Source organism: Pan troglodytes, chromosome 6 (assembly GCF_028858775.2).
Source record: "Pan troglodytes isolate AG18354 chromosome 6, NHGRI_mPanTro3-v2.0_pri, whole genome shotgun sequence".
NCBI classification, from domain to species: Eukaryota; Metazoa; Chordata; class Mammalia; order Primates; family Hominidae; genus Pan; species Pan troglodytes.
The window spans coordinates 120,540,476-120,565,114 of NC_072404.2; the positions used below are offsets into that span (position 1 = coordinate 120,540,476).

The window sequence follows — 24,639 nt, forward strand, 5'->3', positions numbered from 1 at the left end:
AGGGACCGGGAATTGGATGGGCTGTATGCACAGAGAGCCAAGAGAAGCCTGTGAAAAGGTACTAGCTGGAGGTGATAAGGGCCTGAACTAAAGAGGACAGCAACAGAAATACAAAGAACATCAAGAGTAAAAGACATGGCAAAGGAGAGTTCAACAGGCGGGTTCCTGGGGAAGCACAGCAAGTGATAGAGTAAGGAGAATGACTGGAACATGGTCGGTTATCCATGACTCTTAAGAAGAAGGTCTACAGTGAAAGGATACTAAGAAAATACTAAGAAAATTGGTCTGTCCTGGCTTGTTCTGGGAAATGATATAACTGTGTCAGTCTGCAATAAAAAATCTTCCTAGTATTACCCGGGAGAAAGAAATACTGAAAACATAGGCTGAATCAAAGGGGTTGAAGGGAAACCTCAGGTAAGTAGATTATTAACTGGAATACGTAATTTCTTGAACAACTTACTACACTGAAAGTTCTGTGTAAGCTTAGGGGGAAAAAATCCAGATTCCATGATAATATTTTTCTTAAAGAAAGATGGGTTCACACACACAAAACCAAAACCAAACCAAAATTCCATTAACACTGCATATAAGAACAAAGTGCAGACCACATGACACAATCAAATTTTCAGCATGAATTTCTCTGAACTAAAGAAATAATATAAGAGCTCTTTCTAAGTTTCCACCAAAAACAGGGTACATGAATTACAGTGAGGATAACACATGCATTGGCCAGGTGTGGTATAATCCTAGCAACTTTGGGAGGCTGAGGTGGGAAGACTGCTTGAGTCCAGGAGACCAAGAGACCAGCCTGAGCAACACAGTGAGACCCCGTCTCTACAAAAAAATAAAAATTAGCTAGCATGGTGGTGCATGCCTGCAGTCCCAGCTACTAGGGAGGCTGAGGTGGGAGGATCACTAGAGCCCAGGAGGCCAAGGCTGCAGTGAGCTGTGACTGACCAGTGCACTCCAGCCTGGGTAACAGAGGAAGACCCTGTCTCAAAAAACAAAAACAAAATGAAGAACACAGGTTAACTTATTTAATCTTCGGTTCATTCAACAAGGATGCACTGAGGTTCCACTGAACCTCAGATTTTTGTCTTTCAACTTACAGACTCCTTCAACTTGCTAAGGCTATATTTTCTTCTCTAGAAGATAAAATAAATGTCAATGGCTCATCTGTGAATTCACCTTTTTTTTTTTCCCTGAGATGGAGTCTTGTTCTGTTGCCCAGGCTGGAGTGCAGTGGCATGATCTCGGCTCACTGCAACCTCCACCTCCCGGGTTCAAGTAATTCTCCTGCCTCAGCTGGCAGAGTAGCTGGGATTACAGGCGTGTGCCACCACGCCTGGCTAATTTTTGTGTTTTTAGTAGAGATGGGGTTTCACCATGCTGGCCAGGCTGGTCTCAATCTCCTGACCTCGTGATCCACCCGCCTTGGCTGCCCAAAGTGCTGGGATTACAAGCGTGAGCCACTGCGCCTGGCCAAATTCACCTTCTTACACACTAAGCCTAAAGGGTGGTGGTGTGGTCAGTCACTTAAGGCAACAGCAGGCCCCTCTGAAAGCATGAGGTTCTGGGAAATGATGGAGCCTGCGGGAAATACATGCAGGCAGCTATTTCTGAAATTATTCAGTATTTGTTAGAATGTGTAATTCCTTTAATATTTTCAAGATTTATCAAAAATAATTAGGAGATTCTTCCCAAGTTTTAACAATATGGTTTTGTTTTTTGGTGTTTTTTTGTGTTTTTGTTTTTTTTTTTAAAGACTTTAGAGTTGCTGCTAAATGTTACAAATAATACACTAGTCTTATTTGGGGATCAAATAATTCCACTTAACATACTAATTTCTGCCCTCACCACATAACCTCTTCTACATTAAAGTTGTTCATTTGAGATATCAGCCTGTCGAAATAATGAATAAAAATGCTACTATTTGAAAGCTAAGGGCAAACAGATACAGTACTGAACAAAAGTTAGCCATAAATCTAGGCCCACATGTATACCTAGCATAATACTACATAGAAACAACTCAATTCAACTGATATAGAAGACAATGTAGTGAACTTTTCCCTCTCCAGCCCCTCTTCTCAAGTAACATCTGTCATGTTACAGAATAAGCTGCCAATTTTCCATACAAGGCTGGGTGCGGTGGTTCATACCTGTAATCCCAGCACTTTGGAAGGCAGAGGCAGGCAGACTGCCTGAGCTTAGGAGTTTGAGACCACCCTGGGCAACATGGTGAAACCCTGTCTCTACTAAAAATACAAAAATTAGCTGGGTGTGGTACCAAGCACCTATAGTCCCAGCTACTCAGGAGGCTGCAATGAGCTGAGATTGCACCACTTCACTCCAGCCTGGGTGACAGAGCGAGACTCCGTCTCCAAAAAAAAAAAAAAAAAAACCGTACAAAAGGAAGAAGTAAAGAGATGAACACACAGGCAGGCTAAACAAAGTTATCTGCACACAAATTCAACAGAAATATCAAAGATGCTTTTACTACACAAATTTAAACTTCAAACTTTTTACGGGCAATGAGTAGAATACATACTGATTCCATGCAGAACACTGGAATGGGCAAACACTGCTAATTAGGAGGAGTTCTTCCATCTACGCATACTTTCATTCTACAGATGTTTACTAGAGCATCATCTCTAAGCCTGACCCTAGCTGAGGGTTTTCTTCTGGCAGGGCAACTGAACAAAACACACATCTAATACAGTAATTTCTATATGAGTTAAACATTTCCATTTTTTTCCCCAGCTTTACTGAGGTACAACTGACAATAAAAACGGAATATATTAGTAGTGTACATGTCTTGAAATATGTGTACACTGTGAAATGATTAGCACGAAACAGCTAATTAACCTAACCCAGTATGACATATAGACTCTGTGTGTGTGTACATGATGAGAACATTCAAGTCTACTCTGTTAACAAATTCCAAGTATACAATACAGTAATGTTAACTATAGTCATCATGCTGTCTATTAGATCTGCAGAATTTAACCACGTTATAACTGAAACTTTGTACACAACTCTTCAATTATCTATTATTTAATCTCCATCCAAGGATACTTAGTAAATAAACCCAGTAAGTTATTTCTTCTAAATTACTTCCTAATGAACTAAGTGGGATGTTTTATAGTAGATACTGAACAAAAACAATGTAATTGTACCATGTCACATACCTTAAAAAAAAAAATGACAGGCAAAAAACGTATGCCTGACAATTACATGTTGTTCCCTTCACAACACAAAATATCATTAAATACTGACTTAATAAGAGTTCAAAATGTTATGCACTGATACATATGTAACATACATAACATATATACATTATGCACTGATACATATGTAATACATATACATATTTGTAAACAGCATTCATGTTGAAAGCCTAACCAATTACTAGGGCCTAGGGGCTGCCGTCAAAAGTCTCACCTGTCGAATGATACTCTTCACACAACGTACTGGGAGGCCTTGATAGTTGGATTTGATGATCCACTTGAGGAGATGGTGGCCAAGCACTTCGAAGACCATGCAGACATCTGGGACACAGTTAAGGATCGTTTGTGGATGCACTGCCTGGAGTGAGGCAGTTATTGAAAGCAGCACCATTGTGTCACTTGCAAAGCACTTATTACTTTATAAAATACAACATCAACCCTATCAGTAATACCAAAAGTGAGAAAATGTTGTATCTCACTTAAATAACAAGAACTGACATTACTAAATACAGGTGTTTCCCAGTATCTCAGGGGATTGGTTCCAGGACCGCTCTCAGATACCAAAATGTACATATGCTCACCTCTTCAGTAAACTGGTGTAGTATATACATAACCTATTCACATCCTTCCATATACTTTATTTTTTTTTTTTTTTTTGAGACGGAGTCTTGCTCTGTTGCCCAGGAGTGCAGTGGTGTGATCTCGGCTCACTGCAAGCTCTGCTTTCTGGGTTCACAGCATTCTCCTGCCTCAGCCTCCCGAGCAGCTGAAACTACAGGTGCCTGCCACCACGCTCGGCTAATTTTTTGTAATTTTAGTAGAGACAGGGTTTCACCATGTTAGCCAGGATGGTCTCGTTCTCCTGACCTCATGATCCACCCGCCTCGGGCTCCCAAAGTGCTGGGATTACAGGCGTGAGCCACCGTGCCCAGCCCATATACTTTATTTAAATCATGTCTAGATTACTTATAATACCTAATACAATGTATATGCTCTGTAAATAGTTGTTATACTCTATTTCTTAATTTCTATTACTTTTTACTGGTGTTTCCCAAATATTTTTCATCCAACGTTTATTAAATCTATGAATGGGGAACCAGCAGATACAAAGGGCTAAGTGTACTTACTCTGTGCCATATATTATTTCACGTGTACTCCAAACAACCTTAGGCAATAATGTAATTAACCCCCCTGTAGGCATGAGGACATGGCACTTTCTAGGTGTAGAGTGCACTTAGAAAGTGCCAGGTGGCTGAGCCACTACTCAAGCCTACACTGAGCTGAACTCTCACCCATCTCAGCACACTCCCTGGAAATCAGCCTGATGAAACAGGCAAGACTGAAACCTCCTAGGAACTGACATGAAACAAATACAGAGCTCCAGTATCTTAAGTGTCCTAACTGCCTGCCTACATTTCTACTTGATAAGCTACATAAAACACATTATAAAATAAAAATTTAGTAAACACAGTTAAGACCTATTTAATTTTTTCCTTGAATAATATCTTACATTATACGACTAGATCAATTTTAATACTATAGGCAGGTGTTAAGAATGTATGATCACCATTTAAGACATGGTATTAAGACTTAATCTATAATAACAACATCTCAGGAATCTGGATTTTCTTTTCTTAAAAAGACAGGGTCTCACTACGCTGTGCCAGGTGGACTAGAACTCCTGGGCTAAAGATACTCTCTTGCCTTAGATTCCCAAGTAGTCAGTACTACAGGTGAAAACCACCATGCCCAGCTTAATTTTTTTTTGAGACACAGTCTTGTTCTGTCACCCAGGCTGGAGTGCAGTGGCACGATCTCAGCTCACTGCAACCTCCACCTCCTGGATTCAAGCGATTCTCCTACTCGGCTTCCCAAATAGCTGGGATTACAGGCATGTGCCACTATGCCCAGTTGATTTTTCCAGTTTTAGTAGAGACAGGGTTTCACCATGTTGGCCAGGCTGGTCTCAAACTCCTAATCTCAAGTGATCCACACACCTTGGTCTCCCAAAGTGCTGGGATTAAGGCATGAGCCACCACACCTGGCCCCAACTTAATTTTTTTTAAAAATAGGTATTTCAGCCTTCACAACTATGATACCTCCAATTTCATTATATATTCATGTCATTCATACAGGAAGATTACAAATGGCTCTGAAACCCTTTGAGAACATTTTATTCATCCCTGGAGGCTTACACTTGACTTTAGAATCAAAAAAAGTAGTTGATTTAATCAACTATAATAACTGAATATGCTATATTAAAACAATATTATTTTAAATATTTTTAGTGAAAAAAAGAAAAATCTTTCTATACTGTTTAAGAATGTAAGCACTACAGATTTATGCGCAGATAATCTAAAGCCAGAAGTTTCTTACTATTTCCCAGGCTCATTACAAAAACGGCAGATTATTTAAGGACTGCATTTAGCAGCAGGCATAGGGCGAGGCCCAGGATATCCAAAACATAACCTAAGTCTTCTCAAAGCACTGGCATATCTGGATATGATAATTACTTCGCATTTTGCTTAACAGTAAAAATACCCACTAGAATGTATATTTCAAAAACCTCTATTTACCCACGGATTAAGTAGTTTCTCCAAAGAAATGTTCTATTAGCTGTACCAAGAAGGACCTTGCAAGTCGGACACAGAAGAAGTGAGTGCTCTGCCGCTATCTGCTTACTGATTTATCTATCTAAAGGGAAAAATATACTCAGCAGTTAGCAGAAATTAACTGGAGAAAAAGGACGAGGTAACATTAGCAGCCACTGGTACTTCCTAGTACACTCAAGATGAATTTCTAAAAGAAATATGAGGGATTTTCAAAAAGTTTATGGAAAATGTGTATTTTGAAAACACTATGCATAGATTTCAAAAATTTTTTTGCACCAAAATAAACTCATACTAGTTTGTTAAAGTATCTGAACAGGATCTAGTTTGAGGCACTCGCAAGATAAGACATCGGTTTGAAAAAAGCCTCTATCAGAGCAACATGAATTCTAAAATCAAAGCAATAACAAACATCAAATTTATGATGAAGCTTGGGTGAAAAAATGGTGAAATCACTGATGCTTTATGGTAAGTTTAAGGGGACAATACCCCAAATAAATCGGCAGTTTACAAATGAATAACCGGTTTTAAGAAGGGATGAGATAATGTTGAAGATGAAGCCTGCAGCAGCAGACCATTTGCATCAATTTGTGTGGAAAAAAAGTTTGCGGCCGGGCGTGGTGGCTCACACCTGTAATCCCAGTACTTTGGGAAGCTGAGGCGGGCAGATCACCTGAGGTCGGGAATTCGAGACCAGCCTGACCCACATGGAGAAATCCCGTCTCTAAAAAAATAAAAAATAAATACAAAATTAGCTGGGCGTGGTGGCACATGCCTGTAATCCCAGCTACTCGGGAGGCTGAGGCAGGAGAATCTCTTGAACCCGGGAGGCGGAGGTTGTGCTGAGCCGTGACTGCATCATTGCGCTCCAGCCTGAGCAACAAGAGCAAAATTCCATCTCAAAGAAAAAAAAAGTTTGCACCCTAATTGAAGAGGACAGATGACAGCACAAACAACAGCCAACACCACAGACTTCACGACTGGTTCAACTTATGCTATTCCAATTGAAAACTGAAGTTGAGCAAACTTTCCACTCAATGGGTGCCAAAACCACTGTTCCCAGATCAAGACAAGAGCAGAGCTTTCAACGGAAATTTTAAACAGGTACGATCGAGATCCTGAAGCATTTCTTCAAAGGACTGTAACAGGACATAAAACATGGTTCTACAGTATGATCCTGAAGACAAAGCACAATCAAAGCAATGACTACCAAGAGGTGGCAGTGGTCCAGTCAAAGCACTAGTGAACTAGTGAAGAGGAAAGGTCACTGCAACCGTTTTTTGGGATGCTGAGGCATTTTGCTTGTTGACTTTATGGAGAACCAAAGAATGATAATACCTGCTTATTATCAGAGCTAATTTTGAGAAAGTCAGTGAATGCTTTAGCAGGAAAATACCTCAGAAAACTTCACCAAGGAGTCCTTCTCCACCATGTAAATGTTCCTGTTCATTCCTCTCATCAAACGAGGGCAATTTTGTGAAGAGTTTCAGTGGAAACTCATTAGACATCCACCTTATTATCCTTATTTGGCTACTCCTAATTTTTGTTTCCTAATCTTAAAAAGGGCACCCATTTTTCTTCAGTTATTAATGTAAAAAAGATTTCACTGACATGGTTAAATTCCTAAGACCCCTGGTTCTTTGGGGAGCAACTAAATGGCTGATATGATTGTTTACAAAAGTGTCTTGAACTTGATGAAACTTATGTGAGAAATAAAGTTTATATTCTTTATTTTTGTCTTTTAATCTAGTTTTTCTATGAACATGGTGACATTCCCTTGTATAAAAACCTTCTCAAATATATAGAGTGAAGGAAATGCTTCCCTAGTTGATCATGACTTAGTAGATGCATAAACTGGATGTCATTTTGGAGTTTAAATCTGGGAAAAAGCCTTATCCTTAGGCTTCTGACATTTGTGAAAGTAAAATATCAAAATGGTGGATCTGTTCCAAACATGATATAAAGAGCAAAAAATCTGAGAGAAGCCAGAAGACCACAGCTACTGACACAACCTAGCATCCATCAGTCATGTGCCTCTGAGTAAAGTGGTCCAATTTTCTTGAACCTTGGAAAATGAAAGTACTGCCTACTCCAGGCACACAAAGGGCTATCTCAGAGGATCCAACACCCACATAAAGAAAAAGTATTCATGACACTGAAGGCATCATCTCTTCTCTTCATTTTTGCTTTCTTCTCTGAGCTACAGGTTTTGGGATACTTTGCTGTCACTTCTCCCTGGAGCTACCCTTTGCCAACTCCTCAGGTAGAGGAAGGATAAGGATAACATGCCAACCCTTTCTACAATCCTAATTCACTTCCTCCTGAGTGCCCATCAAAACCAACAAGCATCCACATAACTTAGTAGCATGGTCAAAACTGATATTCTCAAAAAAGAAAGGAAAGTCAAGAGACACCTTTGCTTGTCTTCTTCCTAGACACACTTCCAAAGATAACTAGTATTAGTGAGAGGTGAAGCCAGCTGGACTTCCTGGGTCGAGTGGGGACTTTGAAAACTTTTCTGTCTAGCTAGAGGACTGTAAATGCACCAATGTGCTCTGTGTCTATCTAAAGATTGTAAATGCACCAATCAGTGCTCTGTGTCTAGCTAAAGGATTGTAAATGCACCAATCAGCACTCTGTAAAAATGCACTGACCAGTGGTCTGTGTCTAAAGGATTGTAAATGCACCAATCAGCAATCTGTAAAAACACACTAATCAGCACTGTGTCTACCTAAAGGATTGTAAATGCACCAATCAGCACTCTGTAAAATGGACCAATCGGCAGGTCCATTTCTCCAACGTGGGCACGGACAAATGAGGGAATAAAAGCTGGCCACCCGAACCAGCAGCAGCAACCTGCTTGGGTCCCCTTCCATGCTGTGGAAGCTTTGTTCTTTCACTCTTCAAAATAAATCTTGTTGCTGCTCACTCTTCGGGTCCACACCAACTTTAAGAGCTGTTAACACTCACCATGAGGGTCTGTGGCTTCATTCCTGAAGTCAGCGAGACCACGAACCCACCGGGAGGAACAAACAACTCTGGATGTGCCACTTTTAAGAGCTGTAACACTCACTGCAAGGTCTGCAGCTTCATTCTTGAAGTCAGTGAGACCAAGAACCCACCAGAAGGAAACGGAAAAATTACGACTAAGGCCATCCTTTTAAAAAACATGAGAAACACCTACACTTATAGCTGACCAAGAAACACTTTCCTCTGTTAAGAATCACTAACTTCTGTCAGGATAATTTAAATACTCTGTGGATCATATTCTAACAAGAAACAGAAAAATGTGAATTGAGCAAATTAATCTTAAACTGAACAACTAAAGTAAGTGAATACAGACTTAGGAGTAAACAATATTGTTAAAAATGATTCAAATATGTCTTTAAAAGTTCATTTTTGCAATACCAAGGAAATCTGTATTAAGAAGTCTCCAATACCAATGATATCTGATGAGATATCAAGAACCCGTTAATGTCTTTGGTGAGTTTTAAGGTTATGTTTAAAAGTTCGTATTTTTTTCAAAGATTCACAATGACACAGAAGTAAAAGGACATGACTTCTAGGATTTGCTCTATAATAATTCAGCAAGAAAAGATAGATGGATCAATTATGGCCAGACCATGACAATTATTAAACTTGAGTGACGAATTTACAACAATTTACTGTAGTATGATCTCTTTCTTATAAGTTTGAAATTTCTCCCAATAAGTTTGTAAAGAAAAACAATAAAGGTATTTTCGATCAAGCACTGGCTTATGTCAGATTTATCAAGGAGTATAGAAAATGCAGAGTATAGAAAATGCATCATTTTACTTTTCCTTAACTTTTGCAATATAGATAACCAGGAATAAAATCAAGAAAACCAAAATGTTTCCATATTCACCTGACAGAAAGATGAGCCTCTGCAGGACAATTATTTGAAAGGCTCAGTTGTATCATTTTGGAAACAGAATTTGGCAATTATTAGTACTATTCAGAACTAAGAGCAGTCAAGCGCCACCTTGGGATGTGGACACTTACAGAGCATTTTTCCTTTTATCTTAACCAATGCTCCATTTCCACATGGTGCTTTGCAGCCACTGGGGCACACACAGATTGTCCTTATGCACTGGTTTTAGAAAGTTTAAAACACAAAGAAGTGGTGCTGATGTATGCTTTTATCTACCACCACAAAAAAAACTTTACCACTATTAATGGGAAGAGATCAATAATTAATTCCACACCAAAATTAAGTCAAGTTGTTGTGTTAAAAATAAGTTTCTAAGATGCTACTATACCAAACACCCCAAAAAGCCATGAAAACTATTCTAGGTGGACCACTTCATAATACTTGACAATGTTCCTGGAGTGTTTATGTTGAAGGTGATACAGCAGTAAACAGAGATTATAGGAGCTTGAAATATTTTCATTTTTTAAAAGGTAAAAATACAAATAAATCAGGAAGTAAAGGATACGTATCCCATTCATGCCTGAAATCTTGAAGTCGTCAATGAGCTGGACCACCATGTCTTTGTTTGGGTCACTGGGATCACTTTCTCGAACCTATGCCAAGAAAAATGAATGCAAGAACACAGGAGTTTAAGACAAAGCATGTTTTCCCATTATAACACCAATACTGTTTAAATAAAAGTATATTTTAAAATAAAAAATTCATCACAAAGTTATAAAAAATAAACTTTATTTATTTATTTATTTATTTTTTGAGACAGAGTCTTGCTCTATCGCCCAGTCTGGAGTGCAGTGGTACGATCTCGGCTCACTGCAACCTCTGCCTCCCAGGTTCAAGTGATACTCATGCCTCAGCCTCCCAAGGAGCTGAGATTACAGGTGCCCACCACCATGCCTGGCTATTTTTTGTATTTTTAGCAGAGATGGGGTTTCACCGTGTTTGCCAGGCTGGTCTCGAACTCTTGACCTCAAGTGATCTGCTCGCTTTGGCCTCCCAAAGTGCTGAGATTATAGGTATGAGCCACCGTGCCCAGCCAAACTTGACTTTAATTTAGTATTACCCAGAAAAATCTTTCTGTAAAATTTTAAGTCATTAAGTTTTCTTATATCATTCACATTTTTAAAGTACTTACACATTTGAGCAATTTTATTTCATCCAAGGCTGTCTCCGTATAATGCTGGGCACTTTTTACAACTTTCATTGCAACAAATCTTTTCCCCCTAAAAGAAAAAACAAAAAAAGAGTCTATTTATCTATATTATCAGTAGAAAGAATCACTGGTATCCAGGTTGAGCATCCCTAATTGGAAAATGTAAAATCCAAAATGCGCCAAAACCTAAAACATTATGAGTGTGTCGACACGATGCCACAGTGTAAAATTCCACCTCTGACTGCAATCAAAACTCAGTAAAAGATTTGCATGTTGCACAAGATTATTTAAAATATTGTATAAAATTGCCTTCAGGGTATGTGTATACGGTGTATATGAAATATAATGAATTTTGTGTTTAGATCTGGGTCACATCTCCAAGATAGGTCATTGTGTATATACACAAATATTCCAAAATCCAAAACACTTCTGGTCTCAAAGCATTTCAGATAAGGGATATTCAACTTGTAATGAGATCTATCCAATACACAGAAACATAAGCTTTCCTTTAAAATAGTACTTTTCAAATGGTGGGGCCACATTAAATAGTAGTATGGGTCAAGACAATCTCTTTTATGCTTTGTTGTTTTGTTTTTTCCCTAATTAAAATAAGACTAGATAAACATCAGAGTTATCACGAATATTACACACCAACCTAATAGTGAAAACCATTCTCTTTTAACACTTTTGTTTCAGTACACACACACACACGCACCAAATACGTGTGTGTGTGTGTGTGTGTGTGTGTGTGTGTGTGTGTGTGTGTGTGTGTGTGTATGGAGTAGCAATGAAGTTTCTTAGTATGGGTCATGGCTTTGAAAAGTTAAAAATGACTGATTTGAAACGCCTATACTATACATTATGTTTGTCTGATATGGATGAATTACTAGAAAAATAATATAATCCCAGTGTAAAACAATTTCAATGAATTAACTTTGAAATAAAGCTGGAAGCAAGTAATATTTTAAGATTTCAAATGAACTTCAAACTAAGGCAGGGGGCAGGAAGGAATCTAGCCAGCTGAGGCAGGCCTGTGCTAAGCACTTCACATACCTCAACAAAGCAGTGGTGACCCTCAGCCATACCTTCTTAGAAGACAGATGTTGAACTACTCCAGGAAACAAATGCACAAATGACAAAGAACACTTACTGCATATCCCAGCACAGCCAGACAGTAGAGAAGTGCCCCCATCCAAGCTTTCTAATAACATGATACCGGCCATTGAAGAGGTCTCCAATTTTCACTGGATGATATCCACCTTAAAAAACAAGAAAGAAAGAAAAAAATTCAAAATATTCGAAAAGTAGTAATAAACATTTCATCTCTTTTGTCATTCTTGATGTCATTAAAGAAAGCTCTACATAATACATGCAGACTAAAACATGTTTAATAATACAACATTTTTTTCAGGAATATCTTTCAACAAGAAAAAGTGTTGGCTGGATGTGGTGGCTTACACCTGTAATCTCAGCACTTTGGGAGGCCAAGGCAGGTGGATCACTTCAGATCAGGAGTACGAGACCAGCCTGGCCAACATGGTGAAACCCAGTCTCTACGAAAAATACAAAAATCAGCAGGGCATGGTGGTGAGCACCTGTAATCCCAGCTACTTAGGAGGCTGAGGGGAGAGAATCACTTGAAACTGGGAGGTGGAGGCTGCAATGAGCCTGAGTGAAAAGTGTGCGACTGCAATCCAGCCAGCCTGAGCAAAAAGTGTTCTATGAATTCCTATTAGACTTCTTGTTTTAATTTAATTTAAAGAGGCAATGAACCATCTAGCACACCGTAATGATAACTTGAGGTTCTCTATTTACTTACTTTACTTATTTATTTTTAAGACAGGGTCTCACTCTGTTGTCTAGACTGGAGTGCAATGGCATGATCTCAGCTCAATGCAACCTCTGATTCCCAGGCTCAAGAGGTCCTCCCACCTCAGCCTCCCAGGTAGCTGGAACTACAGGCACACACCACCATGCCCAGCTAATTTTTGTATTTTTTGTAGGGACAGGGTTTCACCACATTACCCAGGTTGGTCTTGAACTCCTAGGCTCAAACAATCCACACATCTCCCCTCCCAAAGTGCTGGGATTATAGGCATGAGCCACCACGCCTGGCCAAGGTTCTGTATTTCAATCTAGGTGTGTACGTTATGCACATACCAGCTCTTGGTATTTAAAGACTTTTTTTCTCCTAAACAAGTTAAATTCAAATCTTTTTGGATATGTACAAGAAAACTGAACAAAATAAACAATGCTTACTCTGTATAATTCTGCATACATTAATGGTTTATTAATAACTAGAAACTGTACAATGATGTCTTAATTTACCCTCTAACAGGGCTTGTTCCTCTCATCACTCTTCTGCCAACTCCTAACTCCTGCCTGGAAACATTCCTCCCAAATGAAGAAATGAGGCCGGGCACGGTGGCTCAACACCTGTAATCCCAGCACTTTGGGAGGCCAACGCAGGCAGATCACCTGAGGTCTGGAGTTCGAGACCAGCCTGGCCAACACGGTGAAACCCCATCTCTACTAAAAATACAAAAAATTAGTCAGGTGTGCTGGCGAACTCCTGTAATCCCAGCTACTCGGGAGGCTGATGAAGAAGAATTGCTTCAACCCAGGAAGCAGAGGTTACAGTGAGCCAAGATCACGCCACTGCACTCCAGCCTGGGTTACAGAGTGAGACTCCACCAAGAAAGACAAGACAAGAAAGAAAGAAAAGGAAAGAAAGGGAAGAAAGGGAGGAAGGAAGGAAGGAAGGAAGGAAGGAAGGGAGGGAGGGAGGGAGGGAGGGAGAGAGAGAGGGAGAGAAAGAGAAAGAAAGAAAGAAAGAAAGAAAGAAAGAAAGAAAGAAAGAAAGAAAGAAAGAAAGAAAGAGAAAGAAAGAAAGAAAGAAAGAAAGAAAGAAAGAAAGAAAGAAAGAAAGAAAAGAAAGAAAGAAAGAAAGGAAAGGCAGGCAAGGAAAAGAAAAAAGAAAAGAAAGAAAGGGGAGGGGAGGGGAGGGGAGAGGAAGAAATCAGTTATAGAGGGCACCCTATTAAGGTAGATTCTTGAGGGGAAGTAGGGTGCCTCACTGATATCTGGCATGAGAAGTTCTTCACTTCGCATTTTTAAGCAAAATAAGCAAGCTACAAACTAGCATGGATAATATGGTACACTTTTTGTGAAATACGGAGGATAAGATGTTAGGAATGGACATTCCTGGGTATAAAATTACTCTTAATTAAGTCTCTTTATCTACATTTTATTCTTCTTATCTATGCTTTTTTAATTTCTTCAAATTTTCTAAAACAATATTTTACTACTTTTTTACTTTGGAAACAGATTTTTCATTCTTTTAACATTTGCTTTTTTATTGTAAAGATGTTATTTCTTTTTTAATCTGCAGAATTCTTACAAATTACTCAATAAAGATGTGGATGGCTTGTGCCTAGTCTTAAGAGCTCTAGAGCAGTTATAGAAAGTATCTAACCAGATCCTTCAATATATTCCCAGAGGGCTCTCAATAATACTTCAAGAATATATTTATGAACATTTAAATTGTGTTGGATTAGTGAAGCAGGAATCTGACCAGATACTGAGTTCGTGAGATTCTTACCCTTCTACTGCCTCTGCACTTGCTTGTCCTGGATTTGAATCTCAAGGTGTATGACAACATTTTGGGCTACATATATGAACTAAATGATAGTGAATTAGGAATAAAATGTAGCAAATTATTAAATGGCTTACTACTTAGAAGATTAAACTAAAATTAATTAAAAGAAATGAGCTCTGAGTTTATAATATAGTTATTTATTTATTTATTTATATTTTTTGAGACCGAGTTTCGCTGTTACCCAGGCTAGAGTGCACTGGCCATCTCGGCTCACTGCAACCTCCACCTCCTGGGTTCAAGCCATTCTCCTGCCTCAGCCTCCCATGTAGCTGGGATTACAGGCTTGCACCACCACACCTGGCTAATTTTTGCGTTTTTACTAGAGACAGGGTTTTGCCATGTTGGCCAGGCTGGTCTCTAACTCTTGACCTCAGGTGATCTGCCCACCTTGGCCTCCCAAAATGCTGGGATTACAGGCATGAGCCACTGCGCCCAACCTACGATACAGTTTTGAAACCATTAAAATTAACATTCAAAGCAGGAAATGCAACAGTTTATCCAGTATAATTAGGAACACTGCGCGAGGCACTTTATTTTCAAAACTATGTTCCATGAAACAAAAATAAACTATAATATACTGCAGGTGTTCAATAGAGGAGCAGGGGAGTAGGAAGGAAGAAGGGAGAAGTTCTGTTTGAGAAACGCAGTGTTGAACAAAGAAAAGCAGATTTCCTGACCATAGGCCTAATGTTTTAATACAGAGTGAGAACCTTTAAGAGAACAGAAAATGCTGCATATTCCTGACATACGTGTTCATGGAATTGTTTCTTCAGAGACCTAGTTACATTTTATAACACAAGTATTTAGGAAAGACTGATCTACCATAATTCTTGAAACCACCATACAAAGTAGATGGTATTATTTTTACAATGCTACAGAGAACACCAAGTATCACAGATTATGAAGTACTAGGTTCACGGCTGGAAACTAGGTCTGACTCCAAAACCCATGTTTTATCAACTAGTAAGAAATACACTCCAATTTTAATAACTAGAGGACTGCTTCCTGGTCTTAGTACATAGAAAACATGAGATGTCTTAATTAAAATCTATATACTACTTAAACGTACATCATTGCCAATATTTGTCACTAAATTTAAAAATAATTTATGCATAAAAAGAAACCTGTATCACTAGTATATGTTTCAGATTCAAATTCTCAATTAGCCGAACTGTATACATGTGAGCAAACACAGAAGAGCACTATTTCCAACGTAATCACAGTGTAAGCATAGCAACTCCTTTTCTCAAGGGCTTTGAAAGCTAACAACAACAAAATTACTACTGGAGTAAAGTATCCCTGAAGCCCTCAGTCTAGCTAAAAATATTATCTCTATAAAAAGGCAAATTACACAAGAGGGGCATTTTTTTTTTTTTAAAGAGATGCGGGCTAGCTCTGTCACCCAGGCTGGAGTGCAGTAGAGCAGCACAAACAGGGCTTACTACATCCTTGAACTCCTGGGTTCAAGCAATCTTCTCAACTCAGCCTCCAAGAAGTACATGCCACCATGCCTGGCTAGTAATAGTATTTTTAAAACAACTGAAAGTATAACGCACTTAACTTACTTCTATTTTGAAAACGTGATATACACAATTTCAAGTCTATGTATATTCTCATATTGTAACTCCTGGTTTCCTACACAATCAAGTATCTTCTGACCATTCATTTTTCATTCCCTTCTCACAGAATGGCAGCCTTGCTCACAGGGCATCTCCTCTAACACCCATGCTGCCAGAAGAGTAGTCTCTGTCCCCGTGCACCAGACCACACTAACCTAATACCCAGGGAATCTGAAAAAATGAACACTCCAGTAACTCCACCAGAAATGACCCCAATTCCCTGGGCTTAGTTAACTATGTGCACCATAATGGCTATTAGCAGTGGAACCCCATGGTCTACCACATTGCCCAGCACACAAGAAAACAAGTACAGTCACTAGACAAAGACTCAAACTTTATTCAGTTTGCTGCTTCACCAGAGAAGAGAAAAGGAGTATGGGACAATAACACTGCTATGGACCCTGCTAATAGCATTAGGCAGGGTGCCAGAAAGCCTCAGGCACTTGAAGATCACCATGACTTAAGAGTTTGGTTGATAACACCTGTACACTTCACTATTTGTACTATTTAATATTTAATATAAAAAGCATTTATCAAATAGTTGTGTGTTGGTTTTTTTTTTTTTTTTTTTTTTTGGCTGCTTAAAAAAACAAATCTTAGCCGGGTGCAGTGGCTCACACCTGTAATCCTAGTACTTTGGAAGGCTGAGGCAGGAGGATTGTTTGAGCCCAAGAGTTCGACACCAGCCTGGGCAGTACAGTGAGACCCTGTCTCTAATAAAAAAAAAAAACTCTTATCGGATTACAAACACAAAGAGAACAAGAACAAACTGTTAAGTAACCATTAAATTCATTGCTCTGGTTTCTTCTACTTCCATGCCTCTAGCACAGCCAAGATTTCTGTAACTAAAACTCTACCTATGCTAATAAGAAGACTCCAAAGAAGAAAATTTTAAAACTCTCCTTTTTACCTATTTGGGAGACTTACTGGCCAAAGATAAAGATTCCCTTTTCCTTGCCTAGCAAAAATAGATTCTATTTATGGAGTTAACCAGAAGTTCAGATCTCCATGACAATGTTCTGGAAGTATTTTCAACAAAGTCTCTTTATTTTCTTAATAAAGATAATATTAAGTATTACCTGAGTTCCGCTGAGAATGCTTTCTCAGCCCTCTGATTGTGGGGTTTCTCTACATAACCACTGAAAACTTTCAAAGGACTAGGGAAAGCTGAGAATCACCCCCAACACACACAATGATTAAAAAAAGGAAGGGGTGGAAAAAAGAAATTTGCTCACAGTAACATAACATAAAGACACATTCTGTGTCACTGAAGATTTTAATATTTCCTTCCCCCAAAACTGATAAAAAGCAAGCAGACATAAAATCAGTAAGGATATGGAAGATTTGAACACACTATCAACCAGCTTGACCTAATTACCATTTATAGTTCACTACACTCAACAACAAATACTCTTTTCAAGGGCACACAAAACATTTACCAAGATATATAATGTACTAGACCATAAAACAAGTCTCAATAGAAATAAGAGGATTCGGCTGGGCATGGTGGCTCATGCCTGTAATCACAACAATTTGGGGGGCCGAGGCAGGTGGATCACCTGAAGTCAGGAATTCAAGACCAGCCTGGCTAATGTGACAAAAACGCCTCTCTTACTAAAAATACAAAAATTAGCTGGGCGTGGTGGTGCACGCCTGTAGTCCCAGCTATTTGGGATGATGAGGCAGAATCTCTTGAACCCAGGAGGCAGAGGTTGCGGAGTCGAGATCACACCACTGCACTGCAGCCTGGGCCACAGAGTTAAACTCCGTTTCAAAAAAAAAAAAAAAAAGAAAGAAAGAAGAGGATTCAAATCACACAAAGTATGTCCTCAGACCATAACAGAATTAAATTACAAACCAAGAAGAGAAAATACTCAGAAATTTGGAAACTAAGTAACACAATTCAAAAATAACCCATGGGATAAAGAAGAAATCAAAAATAGCAAGTATTTCTTACATTAAGTGAAAATGAAAACTTAATATATCAGAATCTATGAAATGCTGTTAAAGCAAACTCAGAGGGAAATTTATAGCACTAAATGCCTATACCAGAAAAGATCTCAAAAAAGTAATCTTAGTTTCCACCTTAGAAAACTAAAAAAATAGCAAACTTAACCCAAAGCAAACGGAAGAATGAAAATATAATAATAATATGAACTATAAGTAAAATAAAAAAGCATAAGAACAGTCGAGAAAATCAGTGAAAACAAAAGCTGGTTCTTTAAGAAAATAAAAGCAATTAACAAATTTCTGGCCAGGCAGATTGGGCAGTGAGAGAAAACACAAATTACCATCATGAGCAATGAGTGAGGTAATGTCACTATGTATTTTTGAGGTATTAAAAAGATAGAAGGGAATATTATCATGTTATACCTATACATGTGAAAACTTAGATAAAATGGACAAATACCTGAAAAGTCACAAACCACTCAAGGTCCAAACAGAAAAAAAATCTGAAAAACCATGTATCTATTTTAAAAAATGAATTTATTGTTCAAAATCTTCCCATAAAAAATGCATTGGTATATTTTATCTTGATATTATGAAAAAAATACTACAAATTCCTCCTAAAAAGTAAAAAAAGAGGAAATACTTCCAGTTTTGATCCTATGAAGCCAGCATTTTTTATTCCAAAGCCAGGCAAAGACATTATAAGAAAACTGCAGACCAATTTTCCTCATAATGTGGATACAAACGTTCCAGACAAATGTTCAACAAATCAAATCAAATAATATATCAAAAGGATAAAACATCATGATCAAATGGGGTTTATTCCAGGAACACAAACTTGGGTCAGTATTCAAAATCCAACTGATGTAATTCATCATAATTAATATGCTAAAAAAGAAAATCTATATAATGAGCACATCAGACACAGAAAATCATCTGACAATATGAAACATTCATTCTTGATCACAATTCTCAATGAAGCAGGAATAGAGGAACATCAATGAAAAGCCCACAGATAACATCAGATTTAACTATTAAAGACCAAATGCTTTCCCCCTAATATCAGAAACAAGATAAGGATGTCTGCTCTCCCGATTTCTAGTCTGCTGTTTTGGAAGCTCTAACTAGTACAATCATGCAAAATAAATAAAAAGGCATCACTGCTGGAAAAAAAAGAAATAAAATTTATCTTTATTCACAGACAAGCCACAGAGATGTATGTGGTTTTGCATATATATATGTGTGTGTGTGTGTGTGTGTATGTATATATGTGTGTGTGTGTGTATATACGTGTGTATATATATATATGCACAGTGGCATATGGTTTTACATATATATATATAGATGTATGCATGTGTGTGTGTATATATATGTGTGTGTGTGTGTGTGTGTGTGTGTGTGTATATATATATATATATATATATATATATATATATATATATACCACGCCTGGCTAATTTTTGTATTTTTAGTAGAGACAGGGTTTCACCATGTTGGCCAGGCTGTTCTTGAACTCTTGACCTCAGGTGATCCGCCTGCCCCGGCCTCCCAAAGTGCTGGGATTACAGGCGCAAGCCATCATGCCCGGCCTAGTCATATATTTTCTTGAGTGAAGTAAGAATCTGTTCAATGATTTTGATCACTTTTCTAATGGAATGTCATTTTCTTATCACTGTAGATATTCCGTATACATGTTAATACCTTCTTGGTTATACATGCTGCAATTCCACTAATATTAACCACTTCCAAAAAGTACCTGGTAATTGTCAGGAAAGTGATTAAATCAGGAAAAAAAAACACATAAAAAAGAGCTGGTAAAGTGAAAATAAAAACATGATATGCAGAGATATCAATGAAACCTTTTGATGACTTGCTTTTTTTAAAAGCACTGAGAATAGACGGCATGACTTGCTATTATGTATGCACTAACCACCACTTTTCTTTACTGAAAAAAAAAATTATTTAGAACATATGCAACCAATCTTTTTACTTCAATGAAAGGATATCTTTAGATTATTAAGATGTGTGATACAATGTAAGGACACAAAGGACTGCAAGAAAATCTTAAAACCTTAGCATATTTGTTGTCAATGATGTTCTTATGAATATTATTGAAATATCTCATTTACAAGATAAAACAAATAGGTAAATGTCATTTAAAAACCAAGATTTTCAACATAAAAGAGTTAAAATGTAAGTTTTTAAAAACAGTACAAATGATGTGTCAATGGAGGTTTATCAATTCTAACAAATGTACTACTCTGAAGGAGGATGCTCATCCTGGGGGCGGCTATGCATGCATCAGGGCAGGGAGTTCATAGGTTATCACTGTGCTTTCAATTTTGCAGTGAACCTAAAACTGCTCTTAAAAAAACAAAAACAAAAACAGAAAAAATAGGCTAGGCACGGTGGCTCACACCTGTAATCCCAGCACTTTGGGAGGTCGAGGTGGGCGGATCACAAGGTCAGGAGATCGAGACCATCCTGGCTAACATGGTGAAACCCCGTCTCTACTAAAAATACAAAAAATTAGCCGGGCGTGGTGGCGGGCGCCTGTAGTCCCAGCTACTCGGGAAGCTGAGGCAGGAAAATCGCTTGAATCTGGGAGGCGGAGGTTGCAGTGAGTTGAGATCGCGCCACTGCACTCCAGCCTGGGCGACTGAGCGAGCCTCCATTTCAAAAAAAATTTTTAAAAATGCAGTCTTTAAGAAGAAGATTTATTTCTTTGTGGTCAGGTTGAAACGGCCTAGAAAGAATGTTTCTGTAAAGACAAGACTACCTACTGCGTGGGGACACACAAAAGTACAGAAGAAGGTGACAACATGAAGAATCCATCAGACAAATTCAAAAGGTGAAAGTCTAAACAGACAACTAACTAGGATTCTAATATGAATTAAGTGCATGATGTTGTGAACAAAGCATAATTCTGAAATAAAATTAAAACCACCATTTCAGATAACAACTACCTTCTCAATGTAAGATAGCAAAAATATTGCCCAAGTTGGAAATGGATTGTCAATGATTAGTAAGAATCTCTTGTAATTGGCCTTCATCAATAAAATTTTACAATCATTCTTTAGCTAATTTAGGTTATAAAAGAAATAAGAAAATAAATTATCGCTTTAAAAATTCACAACAGCCGGGCGCGGTGGCTCACGCCTGTAATCCTAGCACTTTGGGAGGCCGAGACGGGCGGATCACAAGATCAGGAGATGGAGACCACCCTGGCTAACATGGTGAAACCTCATCTCTACTAAAAATACAAAAAAAAAATTAGCCAGGTGGGCATAGTGGCGGGCGCCTGTAGTCCCAGCTACTCGGGAGGCTGAGGCAGGAGAACGGCGTGAACCCGGAAGGTGGAGCTTGCAGTGAGCTGAGATCGCACCACTGCACTCCAGCCTGGGCGACTGAGCGAGACTCCGTCTCAAAAAAAAAAAAAAAAAATTCACAACACATTCTTCCTAAGATTTGACAGTCACATCCCTGAGCTGTGAAGAAAATGCCTGTAGGTGATATCAATAAAAATGTTTCAATCTAAGAAAACACTACTTTCCTCATCAGTAATTTAAAGCACAATTTAAATTACATTCACCACAGCAAAAACACTAATAATAATACTACTAAATATAAAAAAAGCATCAAGACTAAGGACATTTTTAAAAGCACTTAGTAGCAACCAAAAATATAAACAATAATGAAGCCTCTGGCACAACCATTAAATTCCCTTGAAACTGGAAGAAATTCAAAAGCAGTCAATCAGAGAAGCCATTGTTATTTAAGAACTCTTGAATACAAGTCAATCTCTGTTATTACAGTCAAATATTTCCTATAACAGTAATGAATGGGAGACTGCTCTAGAGGAAAAACCAGAGCAAAGGCTAATATTCCAAAAGACACGGGAGGATTCCTATTTATCTACGACCTAAAAAAGTAACAACAGGCTGGGCATGGTGGCTCACGCCGCTGATAATCACACATGAGGCAGAAGGATCACTTGAAGCCAGAAGTTCGAGACTAGCCTGGGCAAAAGAGTGAAAGTCCCCCATCATTCCAAAATTTAAAAAATTTTGCTGGGCATGGTGGCGCATGCGTATGATCCCAGCTACTCCGAAGGATCACTTGGGTCCAGGAGGTCGAAGCTGCAATGAGTAGTGATGACACCACTGCACTCCAACCTGGGAGACAAAGTAAGGCCCTGTCTCAAAACAAAACAAAAAAAACAAGTAACGACAAAAATTACTTAAGGGTAAGATAAATATAAATGAAAACACTATTTTCCTCATTAGTAATTTAAACCACAATTTAAATTACATTCACCACAGAAGAAACACTAATAATAATAATACTATCAAAAATTATGCTGTGGTGAATGTAAATTGTGCTTTAAATTACTAATAAGGAAAACTGTTTTCTTTTTATAAAATATAAAAATATAAATGGATTCAGAAACCATTTTTGCAGTGAGATCACACAGATTAAAGGTCAGTCCATTGATTGAGCAACCCTGAATACCTAAAATGTTCATGTCAAGGCCAACACATAATTCTAAACCCCTGCCTACTACCAATTACTTAACAGATATTTATGCTTGAATTCAGGGATGTCGATTTGAATATCAGCATTGGCATTTACTACTATAACATTAAGCCAGTTACTTAACCTGTGTCAGCACTTGCCCCAGCTACCTCACTCAAAACTATATCTGGGTACATATTATGTGCCACGTTAGTGTTTACTGTTCTGCCAGTACTCTAACCCACTGTGACTAATGACAGATTAACAAATGAGCAGGTCAGAGTTAAGAGTATTGTCTATGGCTATTTAAAACTGTAAAACTAACTGGCCCAAAGCATAATCCGATTCACTACAGTAGCCCAAATAGCAATCCAGGTATGATAATTTACAGCTGGTAAATGTCACTTAAAAAATTAAAAGACCAGGGATGGTGGCTAATGCCTGTAATCCGAGCACTTTGGGAGGCTGAGGCAGGCGGATCCTTTGAGGTCAGGAGTTTGAGACCAGCCTGGCCACCATGGTGAAACCGCATCTCCACTAAAAATACAAAGATTAGCCGGGTGTGGTGGCGCGTGCCTTTAATCCTAGCTACTGGGGAGGCTGAGGCAGGAGAATCACTTGAACCCAGGAGGCAGAGGTTGCAGTGAGCCGAGATTGCGCCACTGCACTCCAGCCTGGGCAACACAGTAAGACTCCATCTCAAAAAAAAAAAAAAAAAAAAAAAGAATAAAATATCTTGGAGTACAGCTAACCAGGGAAGTGAAAGATCTCTACAATAAGAATTACAAAACACTCTCAAAGAAATCAGAGATGATACAAATGGAAAAACAGTCCATGCCCATGGACAGGAAAAATCAATATTGTTAAAACAGCTATACTGCCTGAAACAATTTACAGATTCAATGCTATTCCTATCAAACTATAAATGGCATTCTTCACAGAATTAGAAAGATCTTAAAGTCCATAAGGAACCAAAAAAGCCCAAATAGCCAAGGCAATCCTAAGCAAAAAGAACAAAGCAGGAAGAATCACGTTACCTGATGTCAAAGTATACTAAAAGGTGACAGTAACTAAAACAGCATGGCACTGATGCAAAAACAAACACAAAGACCAATGGAACAGAGTAGAGAGCCCAAAAATAATGCCACACACCTACAACCAGCTGATCTTTGACAAAGCTGACAGAAACAAGCAATGGGGAATGGACTTCCTAGTCCATAAGTGGTGCTAGAATTACTTGCTAGCCATATGCAGAAGACTGAAACTGGACCCCTTCCTTACACCATATACAAAAATCAAGATGGATTAAGAGTTAAATGTACAACCTAAAACTATAAAAACCCTGGAAAGGCCGGGTGCAGTGGCTCACGTCTCTAATCCTAACACTTTGGGGGACCAAGGCAGGCAGATCACTTGAGGTTGGGAGTTCGAGACCAGTCTGGCCAACATGGTGAAACCCTGTCTCTACTAAAAAAATACAAAAATTAGCCAGGTGTGGTGGCGCATGCCTTTAATCCCAGCTACTGGGGAGGCTGAGGCAGGAGAATCACTTTAACCTGGGAGATGAAGGTTGCAGTGAGCCGAGATCGTGCCACTGCACTCCAGCCTGGGTGACACAGCAAGACTTTGTCTCAACAACAACAAGAAAAAATAAAAGCCTGGAAGATAATCTAGGAAATACCATTCTGGACATAGGACCTGGCAAAGATTTCATGATGAAAATGTCAAAAGCAATTGCAACAAAACCAAAAACTGACAAAGGGAACCTAAGAACTTCCTGAACAGCAAAATAAACTATCAACAGAGTAAACAACCTACAAGATGGCAGAAATATTTACAAACAAAGCATCGGACCAAGGTATAATATCCAGAATCTACACAGAACTTAAACACATATACAAGCAAAAAAACCACCCCATTAAAGAGTGTGCAAAGGACATGAATAGACATTTTCAAAAG

General features: G+C 38.5%; 1 protein-coding gene across 33 annotated transcripts in view; it reads right to left on the reverse strand.

Moving 5' to 3' along the window:
* The window catches only part of SRPK2 (SRSF protein kinase 2), a 288,551-nt gene that overhangs the window by 43,922 nt on the left and 219,990 nt on the right, over positions 1-24,639 (reverse strand). For all 33 annotated transcript variants that reach the window (XR_010158309.1, XR_010158308.1, XR_010158306.1 and 30 more), the window contains 4 exon segments: positions 12,089-12,197; positions 10,921-11,008; positions 10,294-10,381; positions 3,442-3,548 (listed from right to left, as the gene is read on the reverse strand). Coding sequence is in view for 19 of the 33 variants with exons in the window: in XM_063813815.1 (XP_063669885.1) it covers positions 3,442-3,548; positions 10,294-10,381; positions 10,921-11,008; positions 12,089-12,197 (392 nt within the window). In the remaining 14 variants the exon portion in view is untranslated.